The sequence below is a fragment of the Phalacrocorax aristotelis genome, chromosome 2 (genome assembly GCF_949628215.1).
Source record: "Phalacrocorax aristotelis chromosome 2, bGulAri2.1, whole genome shotgun sequence".
NCBI classification, from domain to species: Eukaryota; Metazoa; Chordata; class Aves; order Suliformes; family Phalacrocoracidae; genus Phalacrocorax; species Phalacrocorax aristotelis.
Genome location: NC_134277.1, coordinates 77055540 through 77069149, shown reverse-complemented (window position 1 = coordinate 77069149; position 13610 = coordinate 77055540). Strand labels below are relative to the sequence as shown.

Genomic DNA, 13610 nt, shown 5'->3' with positions numbered 1-13610 from the left:
AGAAGGTGAACTTTACTAGGATGGAACCGGCACGTGATTCATTTCAGCCTTTATTTGCTTTAAAGAACGTTTAAAATAATTTTTGTACTTCGATTATTTTTTTTTTTTAAACACTATTGCATACCTGTCCACATTCAAGCCTGTGAGGTATACCACCTTTGGAACAAATTGGTTATCAGCAAAGTTATTCTGATGTTAATTTACTGTTTCAGTTGAGACTTTATGTAAAAGTGCAGGCAAAGCATTGAAATTTAGGAGCATTGCTACTGTAATAATTGCGATTATCAGCCACATCTGTGTTTCAAAGTGGTGAAATTCTTAGCCTGCTCATGTGGTGAGGATGTTTCACATCAGCAGCTGTAATTGTCTTGTGGAAGGCTTTTCAAACTATTGTACATTAGAGATTGTAGAGAACTTCAGAAATGAAACCATGTGCAAGGTTTTTTTTACAGGACATTGCAAAACTAGGTCAGTAAAAATATCCTATTTACAGGTCCCAAGTTGAAATTCGTATCTGCTAACGTGGAAAGGAAAGAAACCTTTAAGTTTTAGAAAGCTACTGGTGTCTTTGAAAGCAAAGAGAGAAATAATTTTGTAAAATTTGTAGGTTGTAGGTCTAGAATGTAGATCAGTGCGATTTTGGCAGCGAGAGAGAAGCTGAATAAATTTTTTTGTACTGCAACTCATTTTAAACTGAGCTACAGAACTGTAGACAGCTTTTCATGATTTTTTTTTTGTGTGATGCCAAAATGAACAAGTACAGGCTAAAACCAGAATTGGAGGTAGATATCCAGAAGTTGCTAAATGTGTGCTGAGAAGAGGTAGAATTGAATAACACATTGAATAACACTATTAAATGTCTGATTGAGACTTGGGGATTTTTCCCTTCTGTGGCTTTGCTGTTCTGCAGCTTTCAAGCAGTACAAGGCACGTGTTTTCAGTCTTCTATGTGTATTAATAAAGTCATGTACCGTCTCAGGAGATGAGCTTACCCATTCTGGCATCTCATCACCACTGCGATCTGCCTCATTTGTGATGGTAATAGCAGCACTTGGCTTGGGTGGGGTTTTCCCCGCTTGTTCCCTACCCCTTTACTGGTTTAGATGACTTGGCTTAGAAACGGCTTGTCCATGCTGGGAGTCCTGTGACTGCTGCAGTGATAACTGTGAAGGAAAACAGCAGTGCAATTAGTGCAAAATGTCCAAGCTTTAAGTTTGGAATTTCCTAGAGGAAACATATTTCTTCTTATTTTGTTTTCAAATATTTGCATCTGTCAGCAGCCTAAGTGTCAACAGAAATGGGTCTGGGCCAGGCAAAGGTGTTCAGGGGTTTGTTTTGTTTTAAAAAAGGTAAAATGCTTCCCTTTTCCAAGCATTCCCTAGGAAGCACAATCTGTACTGCCAGATGTGCCAAGAAGAACTGGTTTGCCCGAGTGGTCTGCCATGGTCTCTACCCAGCGTGTAATGCTGGACAAATCACTTTACCTTACAGAACCTTGACCTCTCCATAAAATGACTTACCTTTTGCAGCCTTGAAAAGATTGGTTTATTTTTTTGGAAAGGTACTCGGGTCTGTGCAACTGACAGATGATATCTTGTCTGGATATGAAGTCTCATGCTGTGAATTATAAACGCTTTCTCCTTCTCAGTCCTGAATATTTGACGAAGTGGGTGTGAAATGCCTTGGGCATACTTCAGCACAAGCACTGGTGGGTTTTGACATCTACAACATCTGAGGAAAGGAAAGAAATCAGTGCATTGGTGCACGAAGAAAGAATATCACTTTCACCAAAAAAAGAGAGTAAAAAATACTGAAAAACCTCTGGTTCTCTTAATAGAAGAATCAACGAACGTCACTTTTCTGCCTTAATCCTTCAAAAAGCAATGAAGAGGTGTCATTCTCTGCTGAAGAGTATAATGTAGGGATATTTTGTTGGTCTGCTTTTTAATTAATTTTCGGTTGTAAACTGTTACTTGAGGAGAAGTTGAGGACTAGTCTACAAAACATTTCTCTGACCAAGACAGAACTCGGTTCTGTTTATTGCACTGAAAGTATGCACATCTTGATCATGTTAGCAAGGATTTCTCTTGCAGGGTGGGGATTTTCTTGGCAAGAGGAGCGCCACAGAGGCAGCCAGATAATCTCTTCATTTCTCATTACCAGATGCTGCAAAAACAGAGAATTCATGCAAGTGCTGATGGGGAAAACTCCCAAGCTGAGTCCTGAACATTTGTTTTCATGCACCTGCATTCCTGCAGCCTTTAATTTCTATCCATTGCTTCATCTGCTTTCATGCCTTTCCTGCTCTGTCTGATTCTCGTACACACTTTTTACTGCCTTCCTTGACCAGCTTGCAGCGAACAACTATTTAATGGCATGAAAACAGCTCTACAAAATGCTTTTCGGATACGATGGACAAGCATTGAAGAGCTTTGGCGGAGAATGGTAGAAAAGCAGTGTCAGTGGTCAGGGGGGTTTAAAAATGGAGACTCTGTGGTGAAAGGCAAGGGTTTGTCTCTTGCTTAAGCTTCCTTTCCAGTTAGCATGAATGTTTTCGATATAAACCCTTGAAACAGCCATCGGACTACTTAAAGCAGTTGTGTGGTGAAGATGTGTAGCTGTGATGTGCACAACTTAAAGCTTGGGCTTTGTTATCTAACATCTGGTAGTGACCAGCTATGGGGGCTAAGTCAGTGTCAGCTATTCAGAGCCTGTCTAGGCTCTCATCTGCATGATTCTTGTTTTCAGCTTTGTTCAGCTGTTCTTATCTGTTCTGATGTTCTGTTTGTTTTGAATTGATTTAATTTGGTTTGGATTTGGTGGTTGGTTTGGGTTTTTTTGCCAGGGTTCTGAAAGGTGACCCAGTTAAGCTTGCTCTTGATATTTGCCATTTCCACCCATTGTGGCTGCTTCTTTATGATGCCAATATTCAGTCCTATCGTGGATGCAGGAGAAGTGAGGGAGGAAACAAAGTCAAATGAATGCAAAGAGCTATTTGAGTGTTTGATGCACACACTTGTGTTGCAGAAATGCTTAGCTGCGTTTGTTCATTTGTTGGTAGGTTAGGGTTTGCAAGCAGATATGTTAGAAACTGGGGAAATCCCAGTTAATGAAATAGCTAAAGATAGGTTGGAAAGTAAGAGCTGAGGAGATAGCAGCAGTTAAGTGGGTTTTTGGGGAGTCCCTCAACAGGAAGGGGAGTCATTTGAATGTTTCTGTCCTTTAATATATTTTATTTATTTTTTAAAGAAGAAGAAATACCCTCTTCTGCACAGGCTGGCAAAACTGCCTTGATTTTACCCCCCAGGCATGGAATGCTTAGCTTACAGGATTCTTCTTCACACACCTGCTACCACAATCATAAATTATTTTAGGATTAGGCGATCAGAAATTGAGGGCATGTCTCTGCAGAAGGGACTGAAGAAGAAATTTTGTATTTCGATTTCTCTGTGCTGATGGAGATCTTGGGGCACAGGCCAAACTGGAGATCTTGATTTCTCTGCATATTTCTCTTTTTGCAGCTGCAGTATTCTTTCCAACTCTTATCAGTACTTTCAAGCTAAGCACAGTGGATTTGATTTGTTGCTGCTTTGCCATTGGATGCAGTTGTCCATGTTGCTCCTTTTAATGATGAACATTCCTAAGATTTTTGGAGGACTTATATTTTTCAATGGTGGCTATGTCTTACCAGCAAGCCAAGTTTGTCAGGCTACCTCAGAAAATGGTGAGGAATTGGGAGATTCTGTATTCTCACAATTGTCAGTATTCGGCTTTTGTATGTGCTAGAGGTAGGCATCGGTGTTAAAAAAAAAAAAATTGGAACCTCTTGCAGTTTTCAGTAGATTTTCTTCCTCTGCTTTTGGAAGTTCAAACTGAGAATCATCTCGGTTTAAATAGGGAATGCATGTGACTGAATATTAGGTCTGCATTGTTGAATTAGATCTGTGTCCTGCATTCTAGCGTATTCTTTGGGGCAGACTTTTTTCTCTTTTGTCTCTTGGAGAAGTTAAATCTGGCATGGGATTGTACTTTAATACCCCATAAAACTGAAGGTGACTTATTCCGGCCGGAGATCAATGTTTATGTTGTTACCCCAGAGGAGAACTTGCACCTTGTCAAAGCTGAAGAATTCTGGCATCTCCCTGCCAGCGCCTTTGTTTCTTTCTTCATCTCTGACACTCTTTTAGTACTTGTTAATTCATGCTCTCCTCGCTATATTATACTCTGGTATGTGCGCAGGCTGCTGAATTCAGGTTTTTGTAGTGATGCTGTACTTTTTTTCATGAGCTTTGTGGTATAGTGTGTGGGTGGAATTGGAAAGGGAAACAATTAATTTTGGACTGAGCTTTAATACTTGACATTCTGCTTCCATCTGATAAGCAATAGGAGTGGGATATCTTCAAGGAACATGAATCAGTTTAAGTCCATGCACAAGAGATATAGAACAGTTGTGCCCAAGTAAATTTCCACTCCTCTGGAGGGCGTTTGTAAGATGTGCCTTCTAAGGGTAGCAGCTGGCACGTTGCATGAGAATGAAGAAATAGGGGAGTAGAAATAACCTGGCGGAGGACTTGTGTTAAATCAGTGTGAGGGAAAACCTGATGGGCAAGTACAGCTTCTTGCCTTTTTTTTTTTTTTTTTGACATAAGATTATAGCACAGAATTAACAAAGCTTTGGCAGTAGCAGTCTGCGGGTTCGTTCCGTTCTCCGCCCAAAGAATGGTGTGCACTTTTTAAACTTTTTTTAAATCCAGAGAATATCTTGAAAGAATTATCATTTCAGACTGTTTTTTACCGTTTTAATGTAACAGCTGGTCAAAAGGAACATTTAAATAAGGAGCATATTCTTTTCTAAAAAGTTAATTTAATTTTAATAATGTCAGCCACAGGCAGAGATTAACATGTGACTGTTCTGAATCTGACTGTTGAGTGCTGCCCAGCCATGAGATGTTACATGTTGGGTAGGTGAGGTACCCTGCTATCACAGGGTTCCCATTCTAGGCTGTTGGCAAGATTTTGCTAGCGACCAAAGATGTGTTCATATCAACAGACTGTAGGTCAGGATGATGGGGGATTTATTTCCAACATTGTGTCACACTCTGGAAGATGTGGTGAAAGGGTGGGGCAGGAGAACAACAGCTCTCCTCTCTCCTTTCCCCATTGGAAAATATATGCATCAAACCTTATTTTTGGCAGGAATATGCAGATTCCGGCCACTTTTAATACCAGTGAGGGAACAGCTTGACATTTCTTGTTGTATTCCACCAATGTTGAAGGTTTATTAAAAACAGAAGTGCTTTTATTTGATTCATTTTTGTTTTGAATTTAAAATGGTTTTGGTATAGCATACTATTAATTTCAGCTTTATCAGAGCAATGTACCTTTGCTTACCTGAAGCTTTCAGCTGTGTTTTGTGCTAGCTGTACTGAGCAAACTTTTGTTCTTCTGAACTTCATAGCCATAGGATGCTCTCTAGGTTATCTGTTTGAGCTCCACTTGGTTATTAAAAGAAGGTACCTGTCAAACACTCCAGATTATTCTGTCGCAGCCTGTAAAAACAAAAGTAAAATACAGATTCCTCTTCAGGGTAGTAGAACATGCCTTTCTTGGGGGATGTTTTGCAGCCACCTCTTCATCATAGTCCTTTGAAAGTTTGCTTTTCCCAGCAGCCTTAAACCTTTTTATTACTCAAGCTTTTCCAGGCTGAGCTGAAGACGACCATTTTGTACTATGAGTGGTACAAAAGATTTTGTGGCTTTCATGTTAATCAAAGTGCCTTTTTTTGTGGAGAGAGGAGGCCATCATGCGTATTAGATTGAAGTTGCCAAAGCGATAGTTGTCTGTACTTCAGCAAGAGGTGTGCTAATTAAGTACAGGAACCATTGATGTGGTATGCTTCAGTTTAATAATCCAACTTTGAGCTTAATATATTTTTAGTTTATAGCTAAAGGGTGAAAGTGAAATTGAGCAGCATCTTTTTAGAATAAATAAATAATTCTAGAAAACCCTTTCAGCTGCTTATTCCTTTCTCTGTATTAATCCTCCCTCCCGTCCCTTCCTCCTCTGGAGTTTTACCACCCTTGTGAATAATGAATGAGCCTGAGGATTAAACTGTGTTTCTCCGAAGTGGACTCCTCTGTCTGTGTGTAACAGCTAACCTAGTTTCAGTTCTGTGCAGTGCTGAGAGATTTTTCTTCTAATGGAAATAGTAGGTTTTTTTAATCCTTTGGCATTCCACGTGACTCCTCTGTAGCATGTCTGACCCTTATTTGCTGCCGAGCAAGTTTCAAGCAGCTGCAACTCCTGAAAATCCATTTCATTCATTAACAGACCTTAAAGGTCATTGTGGATTCCTGCGTGCATGGGATAAGCTATCAATATTTTATCATATTCTCTTAAGATCGATGACAGGAGCGCACTTACCTTTTGTGTCTTGATCAGTGGCTCACCCAGCTCACTTATGAGTCTTGTTTCTTAAATGCAACTTTGCCCATTGCACCTGCCCGTCCCTGTTAGTTGGTAGGAGCAGCACAGCCTGGTTGGAATGCGGTCACTGCAGGCTGGCAGGCACACGCTTACTTCTGTATCGCAAGTTCTCCAAGGCAGCCTTTTCTGAAAAGGGGAGGAAGGAAGAGAGAGGTCTTATTTCTGTTGAAAAGACATGGTCATGCCAGAGTTGGTTACTGAAGGATAAATAGCCTTATTTTTCCATTTCTTTGGAATTGCTTGTGTGAATTCTAGTCCTCAAGATGCCTACAGTGTGTATTCCTCCAGCGCTACTGTGATCGCCAACTCCCCTAATGAAACATGAATCCTCTGCCCACAGAACTTGACTGGCAGGAGCGGGCAGTGCCTATACCTAAACAGGTCTTGTTCCAGTACTGGAAAAAATTCCTTTGAGGGAGAAAGAATAACTCAGTTTCTGTTTCTTCAGTCCTTGCTGCTTGTGGTGGGACTGCAGAAAATATAGACAAGGACTTATGCTACTTTGGGGAGTAGGGGAAGGGCACTCAGGAACTACACAGAGGTCTGGCTGTCTTGCTGCATACATCAGCAAGCAAGTATATAACATTTTAAATTTAATTTACTGTTAGCAATGACTGTCTCTCTTTAAGATCTAAAAGGCAAATTAATGCTTGGTCTCAGGGGTTTCTTTGTGATCGGTGCATCTTTACTTATCCAAATATTCAGAAAGGACTTTTTCATATTTCGTAGTTGCTTTCAGGCCTGCAGGTTTAAACAAAATACTGTCTGCACCCTCACCAGTATTTAGAATACTGAAAAACTGGCTGGCTTTTTTACCAGTTACTTCCCTTAGTCCCTTGAAGGGCAGCTATACTCTCATGGTTCGTTGATGATGAATTCAGAATACATTTTTATGTGGAATGAATATGGAAATGATGTGGTTTGTTATTGCTCTTACCTGTATGTACATCTGTAGTAATGTTGGAGGTACTGAGGCCTTGGTAAAGGGGATAGACGCATTTTTACATATTCATTTTGCAGATGTTTTGCTTGTACAAATGTGTTCGTTTAAAAACCTGATCAGAAGTTTTGTTCATACAGCACTAGACTTTTGGTCTTTCTCTCCATTGTTGTGAACTTGTTGCTTTTGACCCTTGCTATATAACTATCTTAAATGTTAAAAATAGAGATTTTTATTTATACTTCTAGACAAAACCTCCAGGGTGTTTCACTGAACTCCCTTATGCAACTTCTCTTTGCAGTCTGAGATTTCTTAATGCATCTGCCAACAAACTGGAAATGCTTCCTCCAGCCACTCTTTCTGAAGAAACCAACAGCATCTTACAGGAGTTGTATTTGACCAATAACAACCTCACCGATAAATGCGTACCCTTGTTAACAGGCCATCCACACCTGAAAATACTGCACATGGCTTACAATCGCCTACAGAGCTTCCCTGCAAGGTAAGTAACTGGTTTCACTGCCTCTGGCTCTCTGGTGGGTGGGCATCATGAAACATTTTCACAGCAAGAACTAAATTGCAGAGAAATGTGGTGGCACAGGCTGCATTTTGAATGCAGTGATGCTGCAGCGGGTGGGTTCACCTGCTCTGCCCTCCTGCACGTTGCTACCCTCTCTTGCATTACACAGGCAAGCGAATGCTGCATATTGGTGTGTTTTGATTACACTTAAAATTCTTCAACTGGACTAATTCAGCATGACTGCTATATGCTTTTGAAGTCAAGCAGTCTTCTGTTTCCCCTGCCTTGGTCACTTTGCTTACATCTGGTGGGCTTCTTACAAGAGAGTTGTGAGCATAGCAGTCTGGAGATGTCCTCTGGAAGTGGACTGAACTCTGCTGGGGAAAAATCCTCTCACTCCAGAAGGAGATTCTGCCTTGGCAGCAATTTCAGTACTTCCAATTCACTCTCTTTTAATCAGAGATATTTCAAGTGTAAGATGCCCTGTAAAGCTGATGGGGTACAACCTTGGAAAAGAGATGCCAATAAATAAAGGATGAGACATCTCTGTCCAAATAAAGGATGAGACATCTCTGTCCTTGTGTGATGTTCTGAGCAGCTGGGCTTCAACAGTAAGGGGGAGGGAGGGAGATTAATTCTGGGGGAAGGGCTGAGTGGGATGTCAGAAGATGGAAGGGAAAATCTGGGGTGAAGGGTTGAAAGAAAGGGGGGAAGGAAGGAAGAAAAAGAGTGAAAGTGAGCTGGTGAGCAGGGGGAATGTAAGCAAAATAAGTCACTTGAAAAGTAGCATTAACAAAACATTGAGAGAAACAGCACACGTTTTGTTCCACAAGTGTGTTAGGGTCTGATGTGAGGATAGGTGACAGGCACTGCTGTGAACAAGGACCAAAGTCTGCAATTTTATTTTCTTAAAATGATGAAAACCACTGCTCTTATCACTGCTTCAAAATAAAATATGCATGTCTATTAAAAGAAAAAATTCTCAAACTCCTATTTTCGTAGCAAAATGGCCAAGCTGGAAGAGTTGGAGGAAATTGATATTAGTGGGAACAAACTGAAAGCCATTCCAACAACCATCATGAACTGCAGACGTATGCATACTGTAATTGCACACTCCAACTGCATTGAAGTCTTCCCAGAAGTCATGCAGCTTCCTGAAATAAAGGTAAGGAATGAATGTGCTTTGGAAGAAGCAAGTATAATGCAACTTTACCAGTTCTGTTCTCCCCTCAGGTCTCTTATTGCTACAGGATAGTATATTCTCAGAAATTACAGAGATCTGACAGCTGCCTTCTCCTCTGAGGTCTTATGCAAAATATTCGCCCCTGTGCTGCCTTAGAGTGGAAGGGAAGAAGAGCCTCAAAATCTGATTTTACACTTACCTTCACTAGATCCTCTCTTCTGTGCCAAATAAGTGTTAATTGTCTTCCTGTTACAGTCAGTTATGACTTAAGCATTTGGCAAAAGCTATGCGTAATTAACTCTTGCTGCCTGGGCAATTGGTTGATTGTGTAGGAATGGACTTTGTTTAGAGCGCGTGTTAAAAACCGCTGAAGCTGCAAAATGGGATAGGCCTTGGGGACATAGATAAATTCCAGGAGCGCGCAGGATTTGAGTATTCAGGCGAGCTACTTTAATTTTCCTAATTGCAGTCATATTTTGCACAACTGGAGGAATGCTTAATCTGTCTCTTGTATGTGTTTCCAAAAGTAATTCTGTACTTTTCCTGACACTTCTTTTTGTGGGACACATTCTTTGCCTGACCACACTGAAGAGCACTATTGCTTACCTTTTATGAATCAAGTTCCTGCTTCTCGCCTGGCTATTGTGCAGAGTATTCTGCGCTGCATGTTGTTTCCGCTGGCCAGAACTGGGAGACGGTTAACTCACAGCATACAAATCTTGTGATATGGCAGAAAATCTGTCATTCTCCGAGGTTGAGAACTGATTACCTATTCATGGGTTCCAAACAACTTAAGTGTCCTTTGGGCGTTTTGTCAAGTCAAAAGGCTAAGTTCCCAGACTGCCATGTGTGCCTCGGTGTCTGGGGTCAGGAAAAGCAGCGGGAGCAATAATTCTGTTGGCCAGTGAGTACATGTAAAGATGAGCTTTGTGGTTTTAGCCAGGAAATCTCAAACAAACTTGTAGGTTTTTGAATACTCCTCCCTCTTTGGAACAATGGCCAGAGGAAGCGAAGGACCATTTAGAATCAATCAGAAGCAAAGCCTTTTTTCTTAGAGGAAGAATTGGGGTGGGGGAGCGAGACTCTGCACAGTAAACATTTCTTTAAAAGTATGAGGGTGTTGTCAACCAAAAAAAAAACCTCAAATAAGGATAATGTAAACATGTTGATAGGGAACAATCAACTTTTTGTTTGTGCGTTATGGGGAAAGCTGAATGTTTTGTAAAGGTGTCAGTATTTAAAGTGCTACTCTGCCATAATGCTTAGTAGAAAAATGCTCTTGGAAAGACTTGCTAGTGTCTTCCTGCTGGTTCCCTACAGTTATTTAGTTCTCTTTAGCAGAGGGAGGCGGCCTGGACATCACTAACTGGTTTGGGACTGCAGGGATAGTGTGTGTAACTTCATCGAAGAGGACACTCTGCTCTAGGACTCCACCTTTGTGGAAAGAAAATGCGTGGTCAGTACTCAAGCCTGATTTTGAGTAGGTGAGAGGAGTTCATATAGTTGCCAGATGGGAAGCTGCCTTCTTGGGCATAGGGGTTCTTCTGGCCTCTTGGTGATTTCTCTAGGTCAGGGTTGGTGTTTGTCAGTTTGGAGGTCAAGCCTGTGCTGCCTGGCTGTATCTGTTACTTAGCTTAACTGGAGCTCCTTTGAAGGTATGTGAGAGCGTTCAAGATGTGCTAAAGTAAGTTCAGAATTTATTGTTTGAGTATAGATTTGGTTGTTTGGTGAAATTAAGGTTGCTTGTAGCAAAGCACAAAGTTGTATAGTCTTATGTCACCTCTGTGATTATGTCATATTTGGTGGTTAATTTTAACTGAGGTGGTGTTCAAACACTCTAAACTTCTTGGGGAAACTCTGTTGCCTGAGGTAATGGCTGTTTTGCCTTTGTATTTAGTTAGCCTGAGATACTGACATAGTACGGTTTTGGAGTCAGTGGTACTTGGAACAGTTAGTAGCAGCAGTTACTGTGCTGTGTGGAATAATTTCAGAAGGAAAGCTAGTATAAATGATGATGCTTTTACACTTGCAGTAACTCCAGGATTTCCAAACACAAGGTCATTTCAGTGATACAGTTGTCTCTAAGCCTTTTCTTACACACTACAGTTAAGGCTACAGAAGTTGTCCTCTGTTAAAGAGCCCAGAGGATGTCTCTGAGTTATCTTATACAATACATTTTTCAGAGTTTTGATTGTATTTTATGACAGTTACTTATACTGTCAGAGTTAGGTTTATCTGCGCACACTAAAGTGTCTTCTGCAAATGGCCAAGCAGCTGAAAGCACACACACCTGAGTCAACGCCCCAGCAGACTCTTCCTTACAGCCATTGTTTGACTTCAATTTCCTTGCCTTACGAAATAAAAAAGGGCACTTTTTAAATTGTTATCCAGCGTTCTGGTGTTCTTTCGCAGTTAAACAGTTGAGTACTCTGTACTGCTTGAGCAGAGCTTAGCAACCTAGGCTTGCTTTTCCCACCTGGGGCCTGGCTTTACTTTATCATCCAGTTTTTGTTGACTGATGAGTTGCTTCTCTTTCATGGTTGTCTTGCTGGGCTGCTGAGGTGAGGGTGATATAGAGGTTTCTTGTCACAGTTTTTAGTCAAGCTTATCTTTCACAGGATGATTACCTTGAGATCGGAAATAAATTAAGATCTAGTAGAAGTAACATCTTAAAGACAAAACTCTCAATCCTTGGTAGTTTTTGTTCTAGTTAGATATTGATATGACAACCTTCAGTCACAACTGGAGATAACTCAAGTCCCTTCCAGTCTTGGACAAAACAGTTACAAAGCTGTAAGTGCAGTGTAAGCAAATGCTGACTATTAAACCCTGTCTTTCAGCTGGCCCATCCAGTGCAAAAACAGGTGTGCAATTGCAGGAGTCGCTCTTCTGGTGCTGTGCATGGGTGGGACTAAACCAGCTTGCATTAAAATAATGCATGGGGATTTTGCGATCAGTTAAGAAATATGCTTTTCTGCTTGCCTGGGGTGTAGAATAAGAACTAAATTTAATATAGATATACAGAAAGTCCATCTTAGCCTATTCTTCAAATAGTACAAATAAAATCTAAGAAATCCTAGCCTGATAAATAAGTGCTCTTCACAAGTGTGTAGGGACCACGGGATGTGCTGTAAAGTGTTGCTACCTTTGGCATATTGGGCATTTAATGAGAACAATTAAATTACTTTACCGATATTTTTTGTGTGTGTGTGCTTGTTATTCCAGCACACTTTTCTATCAAATTTGTAGTGGCATCGAGGTGTTGAACATAGCAAGGCCTGCTGGCAGCTTCTTTAATCTGCAAAGTAATTACTGGCTTTCTTGAAGCAGCAAGGAGTTGGGTAGAGGAGAAAAGCTGGCTGGACTAACTGTTCTGTTAAGCTGTCTACTATTTTGTTTGAATGACAGATATAATCTCTGATTTCCTTATCAAGTGTAGATAACGTCAGCAGTTTGTTATCTATAGATAACAAGGCCTCCATATTAGACAACCTTAGGATTCAAGATTTGGGTCGGAAATTTATTTCCATTGCTTGTAATTAATAAAGTGTTAGATTTTTCTTTTCCAGATTTTACTTGGTTATCTTATGCCTTGTTCTAGTTCAGGACCCGATTTCTTTGAATATACCTACAAAAATGGAAATGTCTCGCTTGTATCAATGGAAATTATGTAATGGTCAAAATGTGCAGCTAGGAAAAGCCTCCCCCTGCCCCTTTCAGCTTTCTGTTTTATTAAAGTTTTTGAAGTCTCTTTTTGGAGGTTGACAGTAGAAAATGGTCTTTCTGAAAGATGTGGATAGTTCTATCCTCTGTTAAATACCAGCCTGCTCTGTCCTCTGAAGGTGGTTTTTTTTGCAAATTTGGTGCATGCTACCTGGTGGTCCTGTAATAGGGTTTGGAGAGTTGGTTTTGTTTTAAAATGCCATATTTTTTTTCCCTTTGTATGGACTTTCATCTGGATATGCAGCTTTAAACGATGTTTCTTTGGGGATTTTGTTTTTCGAGTGCACTTGTTCTAGCTAACTTGTACTTCGCTGGTGGATAGTCAGCAAGTTTCTCTGCTGCTTTGTATCACATTTTTTCGGAAATATTTAAGCTTTAATTTTTTCACTCAATTTTATTGACTTCGTATTTAAATATTAATCCATCTAAGATGGCATGAATTAAGACCACATTTAAAACTGCTCCAAAAGTTTTTCCTTCCCCCCTCTACTCCTCCCCTCCACATGCATTCATAACCCTGCTTATTTTAATATCCCTCAGTAAATACTGAATTCCTGAGAATGTGCTGGTTTAAACTAACTTCGGAGGAGGGGCTGCTGTGCCAGTGGCTTAGAAGCCTCAACTGTATTTATCTCAGTTTCCTTTATCCATTAAAAGACCGACTATCGTCTTCATCAGTAACACTTTGTTCTTAAATACTTGAAAATGCACTGACCATCTTTGTCTTTGTGAAGAGCAGAAAAACCTTACTAGTTTTG

At 40.5% G+C, this 13610-nt stretch overlaps 1 protein-coding gene across 1 annotated transcript in view; it reads left to right on the top strand.

Moving 5' to 3' along the window:
* The window catches only part of PHLPP1 (PH domain and leucine rich repeat protein phosphatase 1), a 143829-nt gene that overhangs the window by 117913 nt on the left and 12306 nt on the right, over nucleotides 1-13610 (top strand). The window contains exons 11-12 of the mRNA XM_075084194.1: nucleotides 7728-7928; nucleotides 8949-9111. Coding sequence (XP_074940295.1) covers nucleotides 7728-7928; nucleotides 8949-9111 — 364 coding nt within the window. The remainder of the gene's footprint in view (nucleotides 1-7727; nucleotides 7929-8948; nucleotides 9112-13610) is intronic.